General features: G+C 50.0%; 1 protein-coding gene across 9 annotated transcripts in view; it reads right to left on the reverse strand.

The window, feature by feature from the left end:
- The window catches only part of CDK5RAP2 (CDK5 regulatory subunit associated protein 2), a 183,555-nt gene that overhangs the window by 103,662 nt on the left and 61,833 nt on the right, over positions 1-18,060 (reverse strand). For all 9 annotated transcript variants that reach the window (XM_019966830.2, XM_019966831.2, XM_070795383.1 and 6 more), the window contains exon 12: positions 16,238-16,456. In XM_019966830.2, the coding sequence (XP_019822389.2) occupies positions 16,238-16,456 (219 nt within the window). The remainder of the gene's footprint in view (positions 1-16,237; positions 16,457-18,060) is intronic.

An 18,060-nucleotide genomic window follows, 5' to 3' on the forward strand; every position in this document is an offset into this window, starting at 1 on the left:
ACCTACAAAGAGCACACGATGAAACATGAAGAAAAAAAAAATTCTTAAAAATTTAAATGTTTAAGAGTATAATGTCCTATGAATATTTTTTAAAAAAATACAAAAAAGAGTGAGGTCCACAGCATGTGGCACCTGAGCTTACAACCTCTCAGCCTCTGAATCCAGGGGAAAAGCAAGATGAGGTCACTGGGGGTGGAAGGGAGGCTCAAGAGGGAGAGGATATATATACTTATAGCTGATCCACGCTGTACAGCAGAAACCAACACAGCATCGTAAAGCAGGCATCCTCCAACTAAAAATCTAAAAAACAAGAATCGCCCACAGAGCGCATACCCAAGCACACATGCGCACGCACACACATGCATGCACACACACACGCGCGTGCACACACACACACACTTACACACTCACATGTGTGCACGCGCGCGTGCGCACACACACACACACACACACACACACACACACACACTCACAGGCATCAGAAAGGCCACCAGGACAGAGTCCATCCGTCTTACTGCTGCTACCAGGCCACAGGCAGTTGATGATGTTTCGTGATCACCTGCCTTCCTGAGTGCTCAGCGAGCCGTCCCAATCAGGGTGAGAACGTGCACCAGGGTGGCGGGGGGCCCTGGCTGGTGGGCAGGAGCATGAAGGGGCCCCGGAACTGCCCACATCTGGGCCCAGCCACACCTGGTTCCACTGGTAAGAAAAGCTACTGTGCGTCGAGTCCCAGGATCCCACGTGACCTGCACAGCCCACGGCGGCCCCCACGCTCTGTCCCACCTGCATCCCCGTTACCTCTCTGGCCTCCCCTCCTCCTGCTCCCCCCTTACTCTTCTGTCCAGGCAACCCCGGCTTTCTTGCCATCTCTCTTACATACCACCTAAATTCCCAGCCCAAGACTCATCTGCTTGCACCTCTGTCTGGAAAATCCCCCGAGGCTGCTTCCCCACTTCCATCGAGTCTGAGCTCAAATGTCACTTCTAATCCAGTGTTCCCAGCCCATCCTGCCTAAAAGAACCCCCAGGAGTCCCACCACAGCCTCACTCCCCAAATCCCTTCCTTTCTCTAGTCTTCCTCATAGCATCTGCTGCTGCTGCTGCTAAGTCACTTCAGTCGTGTCCGACTCTGTGCGACCCCATAGATGGCAGCCCACCAGGCTCCCCCATCCCTGGGATTCTCCAGGCAAGAACATTGGAGTGGGTTGCCATTTCCTTCTCCAATGCATGAAAGTGAAAAGTGAAGTGAAGGCACTCAGTCGTGTCCGACCCTCAGCGACCCCATGGACTGCAGCCACCAGGCTCCTCCGTCCATGGGATTTTCTAGGCAGTACTGCAGTGGGGTGCCACTGCCTTCTCCGTAGCATCTGCTAACACGGCGTTTAATTATGTGTATGTTTTGGTTACAGTCTCCACAGCAGAACGTAAGCTCCATGAGGGCAGGAGCTTCTGCACATTCTGTTTCCTGTTTGTCTCCAGCCCCTAGAACGGCAGCGGGCACAGTCGGCACTCGTGGCCGATTTCAGATAGCCGTGAGTTCTCTGACCTCTGTCTTGCCGCTCGCACAGTTCACTGAACCCAGGGCAGATAAGGCAGGACTGGGAAAGCTGGAGGAGGACTCGAGGAGCCACAGGGACTGCAGGCATGTTTATTCTCTCCAGGCGGCAGCAGCCAGGAGTCTTCAAAGACTACGGACATACTAAGACAGGACAAAGGCGGCCCGTGGCCAAGTGGGCACAGGCGCAGTGCTACCAAGGCCGGCAACTCCGCTGTTCACACAGCACAAGGGGCCGGGAGGGAGTGGGGCAGGGGAGGCTGGCTGGTGCCGTGCCGTCAGCTGATTTCTCCACACCTTCCCCCCGAAAGACGCGCAGTCTCTGTCGCCTCCTATTAAGTCTGGGCCGTGGGGTGACTACCACGGCCAAAGGAGTATGGCAGAAGTGACACTAAGCCAGTTTCCGGGTCCAGGCTTTAAGAAACTGGCAGCTTCCAACTCATGCCTCTCGGAATTATGAATCACCATCGAAAACGCGTGACTGCCTTAACGCTGCCGTGGCCACACACAAGGGCTCCAGGTGGCAATTCCAGCCGCGTCAGCTTTCCGGCCGCCCTCCAAAATGGCACCAGAGGTGTGACCGAAGCGCTAGGGACCCTCCAGGCCGGCCCATCCACCAGCTGGATGCCACGAGGGACCTGGGCCGTGGAGAGCAGAGAGCAGAAATCACCCAGCTAAGCCCCGCCCAAACCCTTAACCCACAAAACCATGAAATATAATCAAATGATAATCTCTTAAGACACCAAGTTTAGGGATAATTTGTTACGGAGCAACAGATAACCAAAACAGCACTCAATAAGTATCTGTTGGATGACTAAATAAATGAATGAAGCAGATGGGATTCTTCCCATTTTATTTAATGAGCAGACCGGTCCAGATAATTAAAGCAATTCACTCAAGGCCACAGTCACCGAGGGACAGCAGCTATCTGACTCCAAGCCTCTCAGCTCACTTCCACACAAGGACGAGGGTTTGGATTTCTTCGGTATCAGCACTAAAGCAATGATTCCAACACACTCAAATGGTCATCTGACATTTGCTTTTAAAAAAACCCCCCCCCGAAAATTACTGAGAAAGGGACCATAAATCCTGCTGTTAAGCCACTGAGGTAGGTGCATCTTTAAATTCACAACAAACTTGCCTGCCATCCTAGAAAGAGCCTGTCTGGTTTTCCATTCTAAAATATGTATGTGTTACGGCCAGGTAGAAAGGACACGCTGCTCACGCACATAGCAGTCACAGGCCCACTTACACCGTTTCCCAGATTCGGCTCCCTGCTCATAAAACACTTCTCAGACCCGTATTTGGATGTCTGGTCACACTTCTGTGTGTGTGTTCGGCCATCATTTACTGCATTCTCTAATTCTTTTTTAAATTCAGCTCCCTAGGTTAACAACTTCTTACCTGTTTTAAGTGATAAAAGCTACCAATTAACGCTGTTGCCTTTCCCCTCAACGGAGCTGACCACACGAAAATGGCCCACCTGTTCCAGGCTCCCACAAAGGACGCAGAGTTCTGTCACGCCCCCAGATCGGGGGTTCCGAGTCACAGAAACGTGTGCATCGGAATGTTTTGGGGGTACAGCAGCCTCAGCGTGTATCAGGAGCTCAAGGAGAGTCAGAACATCAATGAGCACAAACTATTTCTCTCATAAGCGCTGGTAACAGAACTGCTATTTACCAAGGCCAAGGCATTTATTAAAACATCTCTAACCCATAAGACTGCCCACAGGGTAGTATTATTAGTCCTGTGTTTACAAAGACGAAACTAGGGCTTGTGGAGGTTGAGAGATTTTCGCAGAGCTTATAACAAGGAAGTTCAGGGGCTGAAATTCAAACCCAAGTCGGTTTGACTCCAAACTCTGTGCTCTTCTAACTCAACCGCGCTACTGCTGAAGCCAAAGAAAGCGGAAAACTGCCCTGTGACACGGGCCCGCCCTGGGCAGCAATCCACCCCCTGGGGCTGGCATTATAGCTTCTCAAGGACTCAGGGTGGATGGAATAACCAGCCTCAGACACGGCCGCCCCCTGCCCCCTGGTAATGAACGAGGCAGGACCAAGGATCTTGGATCTCATATGAAGAGCAGTCGGAGAAGGCTCGAAGTCAAACGACCACTGCGGGAAGGGGAAAACGTGTGCCGAGGTGGCCTTGAGGAGGAGCGGCTGCCATGGCAACAGAGAGACAGCCCACGGGCTCGCGGGCTCGGCCCCAGCGGAGTTATAATCAATGTTTAGGGGAGGCATGGAGACGGCATGTCTCGCCTGAGCAAAACAATCAGAACTGAAAATTGATAAACTTGGGTGGCTTCCCCAAACCTCCTTCAATATTCCTGGGCTGTGAAGACAGGCAGACCTAGCCTTGAATCCTGGCTCTACTGCTAACTAGCTGTGAGGCCAGAGATACAGAACATGAATCTTTGTTGAGTGTTGTCTTTCCAGTAAATGGAGATATTCATATAGATTCCTAGCATCCTTAATGGAGAGGTGGGTGCCCAGCACAGAAGCGGATGCCCAGGAAGTGATACTGTGTCACCTCCCCGCACCAGCCCCTCCAGGCTGACCTCTCCTCCCAGGCTTCCTCGTGTGGGCCCAGCTGAATCCCATCCAAGGTGCAGCTCTGCCCGCTCGCCCCCGCACACACCTCCCCACCCCACAGGAAACCTGGGCCTGAAGCCCAGCACATCCTCCACACGGAGCCCTTGAGAGATGAGGACTGCAGACTCGGTACCAATACCATTGCCTGGGTCTTCTTACTTAAGTAGTGGCAGAAGTGGAAAAAGAAGAAGTGAGGACGTCGGGCCACCCAGCCAGGACCAGGGCCAGCTAAGCCAGCAACAGGAAAGCCACAGGATCTGAAACCTGGGTTTTTAACTTAGGGTATAGTAACACACCCGTGAGCAAAGCACAGCCCCATGAAGAACCTGGTCTCTGATTAACCGGAAGAATCCCTCCTCCTTCCTGGAGGAGGCCTTAAAAAGGGGCAGGATGAAGCCGAAGCACTCAGGGCAGAAAGAGAAGAACGACCCCCCGACTCCTCCCGCAGCTCAGCCCCTCGTCCCCCAGCCCAGCATACTGCTTCAGCTGTGGCCCCCGTCTGCTCAACTGCAGCCGCTAAGTGCCCTCCAGACTCTGGTTCACCCACCAGAACACACGCCCTCCTCTGATCCTTGCATCTCTGCCCTGAACCTTCAGCAGCTCCGAGTGAACTGCGGGACGAAGCTGCCCTAACAAGCAGTCGCTCCCGGCTAACTTCGGGGGGGGGCAGCGGGGGCTCCCTCCTTGCTTTATCTCACCCAACTGCTCCATCAGCCCCCCAGGCCCCCGCCTGTCTCCATCCATCCCCCCCAGGAAAGAAAATAATAAAAACCTCTCCAGTTCTGCCTGGAGACAGCACGCTTATCTGACAAGGGCCAATCCCAGGGCCAAGCCTTCCACAAAGCCCTTCTTGATTCCTCTGACCCTCTGCGATCGTCCTCCCAAAATACTACCCCCCACTTTTTCCTACGAACCTCCACAGCACTTTGGAGAGTACTGGGCACCTCACATCCATCGCACCTCCTCCAATCCTCGCAGCAACCTGGCTGCGAAGCAGAGGCTCTGACAATACCCACTCCACCAACCAGGAAACTGCAGTTCAGAGAGCTCCAGCAATTTAACCAAAGGAGAAAAGTGGTGGAATCCAGATTCAAAACCAGGTTTAACTGTGTCCTTTTCACTAAACAAGTGGTTTTTCAAACTGAGCTCGCAAACAAAGCCCTCGGATGAGCAGTGCGGAAGCCTGGCCGGCTGTCTGCATCATGTAACCGCATGTTCCCAGGCCTTCCTCCAGAAATTGAGTCAGTTGGCTGGAGGAAAGCACGCAAGTTCATAATGGGTTTTAATGCAGGAATCTGCAGATACATCTGTTTACCTGCTTCTAAACAAAAAGACGCGGGGAAAAAATCTGAAGACCCCCTACCCTACACCAGACCACCACCCTTCACGATGAGTGGCCCCAGCAAGCCTTCATGACGCCATCAACAGAGCGGCCTCAATTTCCACCCACATGGGCCACACTCTTTGACTTGAAGATTCCTAGCACCGAGCTGAGCGCTGCCTTTGCATATCAGAGGCTCTCTTACAGCAGATGTGTTTTTTTTTTTAAGTGGATTATATGAAAAATAAAATATCCCTATAATCTTAGAATCACATTAGAAATGAAAAGCCAGGCCCTCACACTTCCTTCTCCAGGCAGCTAGTTTGTTTTATCACCAGCCAGGTGGAGAATGAGAAGGTTCTCATCCATCAAATTTCCATCTTATCAGGAGGCTTCACTATGAGAAAGCTTGTTAGTGGTTACCTTTAAACATACAGAGGAAAACTTCACTAAAATCTTAATGAGGTATAGAAACTCAGTGATGTAAGAACTTTCAGAAAGAGCAGGAGATACTGGTGCTCCAGTAACACTCTGCAGAGCCTCGTGGCTCCTGGGGACTGAGGCAGGAGGCGGACGTGGTGGGGAGAGAGGGGCCGCCCGGCTTCTTACCGCGACTCTCCCTGAGCAGCTCTGCCTCTGTGTTTTCTCTCCAGAAGAGTTATTTGGACAAAGAATGAGTGAAGTGAAGTTGCTCAGTCGTGTCCGACTCTTTGCGACCCCATGGACTGTAACCCAACAGGCTCCTCTGTCCATGGGATTCTCCAGGCAAGAATACTGGAATGGGTTGCCATTTCCTTCTCCAGGGGATCTTCCCAACCCAGGGATCGAACCCAGGTCTACCGCATTGCAGGCAGACGCTTTGCTGTCTGAGCCTCCAGGGAAGACGAACAAAGAATTCATGTGCTCAAAAAATAAACGGAGACCACTGAAATGAGACAGTCCACGCCACAGAGACCAGTAACCACGTGAGCAGTGTGATTCTGAGCAGGGAGCTCCGTGTGGGTGTCACCAGGAAGCCAGGGGCGGACAAACGGACAAAGGCGGGGAAGTTCAAACTGAGCAGGGGTCGGGGCGCACCCCTCGAGGTACCAGGCACCAGGCGAGGCACCCCAGCGATGCAATGGGGCATGCCCACCCTCCCCGCAGCCTGTGCCCCGTGCCGGGCTCATTCACGACACCCCAGCCTCGACCCAGGCCTTCCCTCTACCGGAAACCCATCCCCACCTCCGGCCTCAAACAGGGGCTTATCCTTCGGGTCTCAGCTCACACCCACGTCCTCTGTGAAGCCCCCACTTCCCCTCCCCTCTTAGCACGATTTTGTTCTCCGTGCTCCCGAAGCACTCGGGCCAGCCCTCCATGAGCGTTCATCATGCTCGACTGAAGCTCTTGTCGGCGTTTCCACTGTATTTCTCTACTAGATTCCTTCAGAGACTGCGTCTGACTTGATTCAGTCCTGTCTCCTCAGTGCCCAGGACAGGGCCTGGCACAAAAATTATACAGGAAAAGCCAGAGATAAAAGAAAGTCTGTTTACACCCCAGAAAGACAATAGCGATTTCCGATGAGAAGTGATGGAAACGGCCTTCAAAGCCAGCAGCCCCACGTGAGCCACTCACACCCCAGAGTCTGTCACTGAAAAGGGTTCTGATGCCCCTCCTAGAGCGATCAGCGGGTTGGAAAGGAATGCACAAGCGCTTTCTCCAGAGGAGAGGTGACTGTTGATCAAAGAAGGAATGTATGGTTTTGTTGCCTTGACTGGTGAAAGGGCAGACCACACTTACTAGCCAGCAGGGTCTGGCAGAGTCTCGGGGCCACGCTTTGTCACCCCAAGCCCTGCGCCAGCACCTGCCACACAATTAAAAGGCAACGAAAGACGAAGGAAGAGAAGGAACCTGAGGTGCTGATCAGCGCCCTATGTGTGCTGGGAACCACAGGAGGTGTTTTCTCCTGCCTTAAACTTTATTATCCATTATTTAATTCCAAATTAGACGTCATCAACCCCATTTTAGGGGAGTAAATGTAAGTTGAGAAGAACTAAGTAACTGGCTTAGAAGCTTAGAGTTAAGCACCTACTGATGCTGAGATTCCAACCTGAGTTTGCCACCATTTCCCCGTGTCCCAAAGATATCCACTAAATTGCTGCATTTCTAGCACCCAAGACCATCAACAACAAAACAGCTACTACTTTCTCATCACTGGTGATGTGCCAGGTGTTACGCTAAGTGCTCTATCTTTTCTCATGGGACCCTCACAACTAATGCCTGGTTTTCTAACAAGAGGTGGACATCACGGAGAAGGCAGTGGCACCCCACTCCAGTCCTCTTGCCTGGAAAATCCCATGGACAGAGGAGCCTGATAGGCTGCAGTCCATGGGGTCGCTAAGAGTCAGACATGACTGAGTGACTTCCCTTTCACTTTTCACTTTCATGCATTGGAGAAGGAAATGGCAACCCACTCCAGTGTTCCTGCCTGGAGAATCCCAGGGACGGGGGAGCCTGGTGGGCTGCCGTCTATGGGGTCGCACAGAGTCGGACATGACTGAAGCAACTTAGCAGCAGCAGCGGCAAAGTAGCTGGCTCCCAGACCCACCGCTGGCAAGCGACAGAGCCAGGGTTCAAATCCGGCCTGACTCCCACGTCTCTGCATTCTGCCTCTCTTAGGAGGAGCTGGGATTTGCAAAGACTAAATTTCTCTCACAGGTCATTTAAACTGCACATCTGACAAGGACACTGATTCAAACTCTTCACACCTGACCTTAAAAACAAAGGCTAGGGGTTGGGGGAAGAGGAGCTTTGACCCTTGGTAAAAATCACTCCAGGAAATAGTGGAGGAGAGACAAGGCTGGCATGCTGCAGTTGCAGAGTTGGGCAGGACTTAGCGACTGAACAACAACAAATCACACTACCTCAGGTCTGTGGTCTTAGCCCTAACCAAGCAGTCTACAGACACCGTCTCCAAGCGCCAGCTTTGAATGACAGCTCACCAAGAGATGTCCTAAATGCTGCTGCAACCCCACCCGGGGTCACCCAGCCTCAAACACGCGAGGAGCCAAGAGAGGCTGAGGCTGAACCGCCCCAGAATCAAACCCACCCCTGTCAAAGCACACGGGATCAGCCAGTTGGGTGACGGATACAACTTTAACAAGACTTGGGGGCTGTAGCTGGTAAAACCCATCTCCGCAGAGCTGAGGGCCCAGGTTCTGAAGCACACACTTGTCAGAGTAGCAGGAGACAGGTCTCATAACAGGCGAGAGCGTTAGCAGACAGTCTGGGGAACAGGCTAAATCAACGTCTAAGGACCGGGGCCCTCAGAGGGGAAGGAAGAGCCTGTGACTTGCTCCTCTCCGCCCCCTGCTCACCCGGAGCAGCACAGAGCGCCTGAACCAGAGGCAGCAAACGCAAAACCGAGACGTGCCTGTGCTGTCCTCCACCACACACACGCACACACGCACACACGCACACACACACACACACACACACACACGCACACGCACTCCACCACACATACGCACACGCACACACGCACACGCGGCAGCACCTCGAGTCTCTGGAGCCAAACAAGGTTGTCAAAGCCAGAGATGTGAGAGCAAGGTTGTAAGAAACCAAGCAGCTCCTGTTAGAGCACAAAGTCCCAGTGAAGCCACTCAGTCGTGTCTGACTCTCGTGACCCCACGGACTGCAGCCCACCACGCTCCTCTGTCCATGGGGGGATCCTCCAGGCAAGAACACTGGAGTGGGTAGCCATGCCCTTCTCCAGAGGATCTTCCCGACCCAGGGATCAGACCCTGGTCTCCCACACAGCAGTCAGATTCTTTACCATCTGAGCCACCAGGGAAGCCCCAGACCACAGAAGCTAGGACATTTTAAACATCACAGTCAGAACATCGACTTAGGAATACTGGGGGCGGGGGTCTGATTGTTTTTTGCAAAGGCCTCCTGAATTTCTTTAAAGAGTTCTGGGTCCCTCTGCTGGTGAGGAGGTATAATACAATAAAGGGGATCTATCTGTGAGACCCTCACTTTTTGACCTTGTTCTTTTTTTTTCGTGAATAGCACTCCCGAGGTAGAGGCTGAAGCTTGGATTCACGCGAGCCTACCCACAGTGCCTGCACACTGCAAATGCTCAGCAACGGTCCCCTCAACAAACAAACGAGCAAGCTGCAGATGACGACACAGGCCGGGGAGCCTGGCGTGGGTCACTGCAATCACAGGCGATTAAAACAAAGCTACAGACAGTGAACTGACTCTCCCGGCCAAACGTCTCGGTGTTCACGCACCATCAGACACCGTGAATTCAGACGCCTCAGATCCAAGCCGCATCTTCGACAGGCACTGTCTCCTTCCAAAATACTTAGCAGGGGAAACAATGAGGCGGCATTACATGGTTTTGGCACGAGCACAGGATGGTTCGATCACATCCAAGAGAGGCTGGCTCGACCCGTGCTGCTCGACAGGGGCCACTGCAAGGCTTCGAGTGAGGGATCGTCTCAAGACAGAGCTGCAGGATTATTTCCCGCTGACTTTGTGATTCTTGTCCAAGAAACGAGAATACTGGGAAACAGCGAGACAGTCCCGGGGACTGAAAGCCTAAATACTTACAGGCTTACCCGACTTGGATGACATTGATCTGGCCCTGGGCAAAATTGCTTTTATTGAATGGGGTATTGTCGAGGGCTCTGTATACTGCTCAGAGAACTCTTTATAGAAACCCACCAGAGGCAATACTTCCCTTAGGCCTCAGTGCCAGCAAAGGCTGTCCCTTTATCTTAATGTCTTCATCTTTACAGACACTGGAGACCTTGTAACTACATTTCCCTTTTTACTGTCGCTGCCAGGAACGACCAGCCGGGTGTTAAGTCCCGTCTCTAGCACTGCGACCACGATCACAGCAGGCATCTCTCCTGCCTCACCTGCTTCCATTTCACTTGTCATCCTCATTTTTCTGTGACCCTAACGCATTTAATTTTGACTGTCCATAAATCTCTGAAAATGTTTCTGAAACATAGAAACAATGACAAGTTTGAAAGCTTCAAATAACCCAGACACAAGTTAGGTGGTCTTGAAAACAGATTACTGTGGTCCACTGAAAAGCTGAAATTATCAGTCTTCCTTTTTGCCAAAAGCACAGTATTCTTAACATAAATACTGACGGTCTGGCATAGCCTCAGCATAGTATCTTAGCAAAGTCCTGAAACTAAAAAGTCCACAGTCCTGGATCCACATCACATTATTTATCCTCTTCTACGTGACCAAGATCAAGCCATTTAAATTCTTTTTTTAAAAAGCCATTTAAATTCTGAGGCTCCGGTTAATCTGTAAAATGGGAATAACCTGTTGTATGCCCAATCGCAGGGCTGTGAGCGCCAAGGGAAAGACAGGCGGTCCTTTTATTAACTGCAAAGCACACCAAAGAAACCCACACCTAAGAGATCATATTTGCTTTATTTCTACCACTCCAACACCAATTTTCACTACCAAAAAGGATGCTGAAGACAGAGCTGAATGTGAACCGAGAAAAAGACCAATGTTTGGAGCACGTTTTCGTGCTTTTTCATCGGCGTGCGACTGCGCGGCTGAGCACGCAGCTGCTTTACTGCTGCGCTAGCTTCTGCCGCACGACAAAGTGAATCAGCTGTGAAAGCCAAGTGGCGGTCGCTCAGTCGTGTCTGACTCTTTGCGACCCCGTGAACTGTGGTCCATGGGATTCTCCAGCCCAGAATACTGGAGTGGGTAGTGGTCCCTTCTCCCAGGGAGCTTCCCAGCCCAGGGATCGAACCAGGTCTCCCGCACTGCAGGGGGGCTCTTTACCAGCTGAGCCCCAGGGAGGCCCCTCTGTACACATATATCCCCTCCCTCTGGAGCCCCGCTCCCACCCCCGCCCCACCCCTCTGGGTTATCACAGAGCACTGAGCTGAGCTCCCTGTGCTATAACAGCAGGTCCCCCTGGCTGTCTACTTTGGAACGTCTCTTCTTACCAGTGTTTTTCAGCTCCACCTGTGGGAGGCAGGCGAGTTCAAGTACCTGCTGAATATTCAAGAGTCCAGGTGGGGAAAGCTTTGAATATGCACCGGACAGCCCAGAAGCCACACCCGTTGCAGAGGAACAGGCTCCTTCTGCCCTGGCTTCTCGGAGCCAGTCTCTCAGGCCACGCACCTGTTCTCATCTTCCTGTCTCAGGGCTCTCTGCAGACAATCCATTCTCCAGACGCCCACCAGACAAGGCCCTCTAAACTGCACACCTGATCCTAACAACCCTCTCCTTAAGTCCCCCTCAATGGGGGCCACACTCTGTACAGGTCACGTCCACTCCCCCAAACCGTGACATGGCCCTCTACAATTCAACCTCTCTCCAGGTTAAAGCACCATCCACTACCGCTCCAAACTCTTCCTCCACCAAACACCACTCTCTCACACCGGTGTACCGTCGTCTCCTGTACAAAGCCCTTCTCTTCCTTGCCTACATCATAACCTTCAACTCAAACTTCAGAGCTAGTTCAAAGGTCCCTTTCCCTGGGAACCTTCTCTGACCCTGCTCCGTGCTCCCATGCTTCTCTGCTCCTGTCTCCTTTCGGGAGCTGTCCCCAGGCCAAGCAGAGAGCCTGCACAAAGCGCTCAGTGTGGCTGGACGCACGAATGGACTCCTCCTTTGCCAAGCCAGACACAGAGGCCACGAAAAGGCCTGGGCTTATTTGCGTCACTCCAAAAGCAACGGCAATAGCAGCTGCTGAGTGGGAGGCTCTAGTTAATGAAGAGCTTAGTTAACAGAACCAGCTGAGAAGACACACGAGGCTGGTGGCCACGCTCTACCTCTGCGCGCATCTTTGCACCAGAAGGTAAAGTCAGCCCAGCACATTTTCCCAGACCCTGAACAAGCCAGTGCCCCTAGGATCGGGTACAGAACACACTGATGAGACGGACACAGCAAATTCCCGGGATGAAGCCAGAAGTTAAGTGGAGATGCGGTTGTGACGCGATACATGCAACAGAAAAAAAAACACGGCCAGACTGTCCTGTAAGAGACAAGCACGACTTAATGTAGCAAAGCAGCCGTGATGAGACGCAAAGATGCTCCGTCACAGCCATGCGCATCGAAGGTGAACACAGAAGCACTGGAGCCCAGGGCCCTGAAGGACAGCCGCACTCTCTCTGGGGAAGCGCTGATCCCTTCCCAGCTCAGGGTTCTGGGGGAGCCGCCTGTGAACACGGGCTCACACCTGCACGCGCTTCTGACGAAGAACGAGCCTGTGGCCCGGGCTGAGCCTCTCGGCAGCTCAGCCCTCGGGCCTCCTGACCAGGGCTGAGTGCACGAGTCCTCCTTCCTCTCTTGCAATAAACTGAGCAGTGGCCGTCCCAGCAGGCCTGGCAGTGGTGGGTCCACCACCCGCAGCTGGAGTCGAGTGGACTCCAGAAACAGAAGGCAGCTCTCAAGACACAGGCTCGGTCCTGGCAGAGTTCCTGCCAGCCCTGTCCTTCTAGGTGTTCAGTTATCCAAAGTAACATATTCCTTTTTCTGCCTAAGTTCCCTAAGGAACGGAGTTTCTAGCCCTGCAAAAAAAGAAAACCTCCCACCCAGAGTAGACTTTGATCCAATTCCTCCCTCTCCCCGTCATATGCCCCTTCCACTTCCTGCCAAGCATTCCGTGCCTCCTTGTGAAGATGTATGCATACTACTTAGAAATCTTCTTATCAACTGCAGTCCAAAATTCCTTTAGGAAGCATTAGGGTTTTCATGAATAAGTGAATTATGGAACCAACAATGTCTAACAATACAAGGATAGGTGAATAAATTACAGCGTACCACCGTGATATAAAGTTATACAGCCATTTCAAATGTTTACCAAGAGTAAGTTATAAGGTAAAGAAACAATTATGTATTTTATAAGGGTGTGTGTGTGTGTGCACACGTACACATGCATGCCTATGTAGCCCCCAAATCCAATTTCTACTGAATAAACATTTTTATAATGATAGTGAGGAACAGAGGGGATAAACTAAACTAAGGGGGAAAGAATTATCCGACAGTGAAGGATCTAAGAACTGATTATGGAAACTGACCTCTACAGAAGGACCCTTTCTGGCCAGTTTTTTCTTCACTCATCTATAAAGCCACACGACTCAAATCTCACACTGCTCACTCGAGTGTCATCTCCTCCGAGAGCACGGGTCCCCAACCCCTTCAATCTGATGTCAGATGACCTGAGGCGGACCTGATGTTATAATAATAAAAATAAAGTCCACAATAAATGTAGTGAGCTTGAATCATCCCCAAACTATCCTCCCTACCCCCAGTCCATGGAAGAACTGTCTTCCAGGAAAATTGGTCCCTGGGGCCAAAAAGTTTGGGGACCGCTGTCCTAGGAAGTTTTCCTGACTGCTCTCTCCCACAAGGATCTTCTGTGCTGAACACATAAGCTCCATGAATTAGCGCTGGGTCTCCACTGCTTTGCATTTTGCCATGTATAACATTTTCATCTCCCTTAAGAAAAAATTAAAACATTCAGAGGTCGTGCCACATATTTCCATCAGCATCTAGCCCAGATACATTTGCTGCTCAGTAACACTGCATAAATACGAGAAAAAGGTTTTTTTACTAACATGCAATAAACTGGTAGACTCCAGTACTGCTGGTGAAGCATAGATTAATCCGGCCCTTTGAACAAATAACTTGGCAGCGTGATTAACTAGCGTCAGATATTTGTATCATCTGGCCCAGTGATCTCACTCCTCAGATCCTCGGCATTTCAAGAAAACAATGCCTTACAGCCCAAAGACGGGCACTGCGGTACTACTGAGACAGGCAAACTGCCCGAGAGAGCAGGAAATCATCAAGTAAGTCATGTGGAATCTACTCCATGAAGCGCATGCACCCTTCGGCAGGATGGCTCTGGAGCCTAAACACCAGGGTGAGATGGCCATGAGAGAGAAAGGCACGGGGAGACGCTCACGGCGAAGCAGGTGACCAAACAACATGCAGCCTGATCCAGCCGGGCCCCCATGCAGCAGGGCTGAAGGGTGACACTCCAGGAGGCTTGTGGAACTTCAGGCGAGATTTTTTATTTTCCTAAGTTTCCATTTCCTGGTGGCTCAGACGGTAAAGCATCTGCCTGCAATGTGGGAGACCAGGGTTCAATCCCTGGGTCGGGAAGATCCGCTGGAGAAGGAAATGGCAATCCACTCCAGCACTCTTGCCTGGAAAATCCCATGGACGGAGGAGCCTGATAGGCTGCAGTCCATGGGGTGGCAAAGAGTCGGACACAACTGAGCGACTTCACTTTCAGGTTTCCATTACTGCCCTCTTGCCCTCCTGGGATTTCTGTTAAAATAGACAAGGCTGGAATTTCACTCCCCTTGTTGGCGTCAGCATTAGGACTTCAAACTATGGATCCTGACGTCCCATCCCGGCTAAGGGCAGCCACCAGAGGACCCTGGAACCTGTGGGCTCTCCCTGGAGCCCTCCCATGACTCGACCTTCCCAGGCCCCCGTGCTGGGAACTCACTGAACCTGAGTGTCAGTGATCACTCAGCCTCAGACCCCATCCTACCCGACTGCACCAAGGCTTTGTAACCGGATGTGACTCTCGGGATGCTGAATGGGAAATACAACGTGTGCGTGCTCAATCGTGTGCGACTCTGAGACCCCATGGACTGTCCCCTGCTAGGCATCTCTGTCCGTGGAATTTTCCCGGCAAGAATACTGGAGTGGGTTGCCATGTCCTGCTCCAAGGATGCTGAATACTGAAGTTTAGATGTAATAGAAATCACAATAGAAAACACACGTGTTTGCCTCAACAGGCTGTCAGTTACGATGGCCAAAGACAAGGTCCAGCCCAAATTTCCAACTACAGTAAATGGATAAGTAACCATAAACTCACATACTAGAGCAGTACACAGCAGTGAAAATAAACAAAACACGGCTATATAACACCAGGTGAGTACATCTCTCAAAAAAAATAAATACAATAGAAACTGTAAGAGATAATTTTTGTCTACCAAATTCAGAGAGAATTTTTTAAAATACTAACACTCAATGCTGAATAGAGCAGTCTTTTAAAAAGATCACTCTCCTCTAGGGAGCATGGTATAATCTTTCTGGAGAACAATTTGAATGTATCTATAAAACAGCATTAAAAACATGCATAGTCTTTGACCGAGTAATTATACCTCTATCAGTACATAATCAGTTGATAAGTATTTATGTACAATGATGTTTCTTACAGGACTTGTTACAAAATGAAAACTATACATCCTACAGTAAGGACTAGTTAAATAAGCTGTAGTGCATTCAAGCAATGAACTACTGTGTTCACATATTTAAAAAAAAAAAAGTTTCTCAAGAAAACTCTTAACGGCCACACACCAAAATAAAAGAATAAAAAGCAAAACAGAATACAAAAATGCATTTTCAGGGACTTTCCTGGTGATCCCGCGGTTAGGACTCTGTGCTTCCAATGTAGGGGGCACGCGCTCAATCCCTGGCCAGAGAACTAACTTTTTTTGCTGCATGGCCAAAAAACTTTAACAATGCATTTTCAGCTCGATACTAATAATGTGCACGTGTGTGTCCGTGTCTGTGAGAGAGAGAGATAAAAGGACTAGAACGTCAAACAGTTGAGACCGGTCATTTCTAGGTGATGAGAAGACAAGTGAAATATTTTCTATTTGGGGTGTTTTTCTAAGTTTTCAGCAATGAATATCTATCTCCCTAAAACCAAAACCAGCCACATAGCCCCCAGGCTTGTGGGCCTATTCCAGAGGGCAGCGGCAGCACTCACGTGGATGGTGTGGTCTCCCTTGCTCCTCTCTTGGCGGGCTGCCTCCAGCGCCTTCTCCAGCCTCTCCCGTTCCTGCTGCAGGTTGCTCAGCTCCTGGGTGACCTTCTTAATGCTCCTTCGTAGTCTGTGGTTCTCTGTGCTCTTGCTGAGGTTTTCTGAGTGCAGCTCAGCCAAAAGGGCTGCCTTTTCTAACAGAGCAGCCTCGTAATCTTCAGAGCCCTAGAAGAAGAAGAGGGGAGGGGAGCTGGGTTGATTATCACAGCTCAGTGAACAAACCAAGAAACAGGTGCTCCTCGGTCACCCTCGGGGCTGGGGTGGGGGGCGGGGGGCGTGGAAACAAACCTAAACAACATTCAGGACCCAAAGAAAAATTATATGAATGTTTTTAGATAACACAGGGCATCCTTTATGATACGATGCTGATATTAAGGGGGGGAAGACTACAGTTATTGTGTAAAAGAACTTTTTTTTTTAAGATGATAAAGAAAAGCACAAAAAAATCCCACATTAAGTGGGATGTGAACACATGATTTTTTTCTTTACTTCTCTGTATTTTCAAATATAGGGTTACTGAGCATGTTATTTCTATAATAGCTTTAAAAATTGTTATTTTTAAAAGATAGACGATAAAGAATTTTATTTAAAAGGCAGAGATGGAGTCAAGCACGAGCAATGTTCATCTCTGTTAGGATGGCTCCAATCCAGAGTCATCCAGAGAAAAGGGAATGGGAGGCTTTAACTTCAGCAGAGTCAGATGGCTATACGCATCAAGAACAGGTTTATCTCATTAATACAGTTCAGCAGAGAAAATACATATGTGACTATCAAGCATACTAAAAAATGTCATAACTCACCAATAATCAAAAAGAGCAAATTAAAAACGACCTTTCACATAACAAGGGAGATTGTTTTAATGAGACTACCCAGTGCTGGCGAGCTCACTGTGAAACGATACGATCAACATTCACCTCTCCAGACTGGCCAAGCATCCAGAAGCCAAGGATACACTGACAGGACTCCCTGAGGACAGGTCCCAGACATCAGGCGTGAACACACTGTGCAAAGAGGTTCACAACCAGCCCCACAATTCCATTCCTAGGATTCAATCTCAGGAGAAGAATTCAAAATATACCGGGGGGAAAGCTTTATATACAGTCATTCATCACAGAATTACACAGAATAAAAAATAAGAAACAACCTAAGCGTGCAAAATATAAAAATGAATAAAATATGACAAAGCCACATGATAAAACCTTATAACCATTATTTACAAAGAGCTGATAATATGTGAGGCAACAGTTAGAACTGGACATGGAACTGGCAGATACACTGGTTCCAAACTGGGAAAGGAATACATCAAGACTGGATATTGTCACCCTGCTTATTTAACTTATATGCAGAGTACATCATGAGAAACGCTGGGTTGGATGAAGCACAAGCTGGAATCAAGATTGGCGGGAGAAATATCAATAACCTCAGATATGCAGATGACACCACCCTTACAGCAGAAAGCAAAGAGGAACTAATAAGTCTCCTGATGAAAGTGAAAAAGGAGAGTGAAAAAGCTGCCTTAAAACTCAACATTCAAAAAACGAAGATCATGGCATCAATCACATCAATCCATGGCAAACAGATGGAGAAACAGTGGAAACAGTAACAGACTTTATTTTCTTGGGCTCCAAAATCACTGCAAATGGTGACTGTAGCCATGAAACTAAATGACACTCCTTGAAAGAAAAGCTATGACCAACCTAGACAGCATATTAAAAAGCAGAGACATTACTTTGCCGACAATGGTCTGTCTAGTCAAAGCTATTGTTTTT

Source organism: Bos indicus, chromosome 8 (assembly GCF_029378745.1).
Source record: "Bos indicus isolate NIAB-ARS_2022 breed Sahiwal x Tharparkar chromosome 8, NIAB-ARS_B.indTharparkar_mat_pri_1.0, whole genome shotgun sequence".
Taxonomy (NCBI): Eukaryota; Metazoa; Chordata; class Mammalia; order Artiodactyla; family Bovidae; genus Bos; species Bos indicus.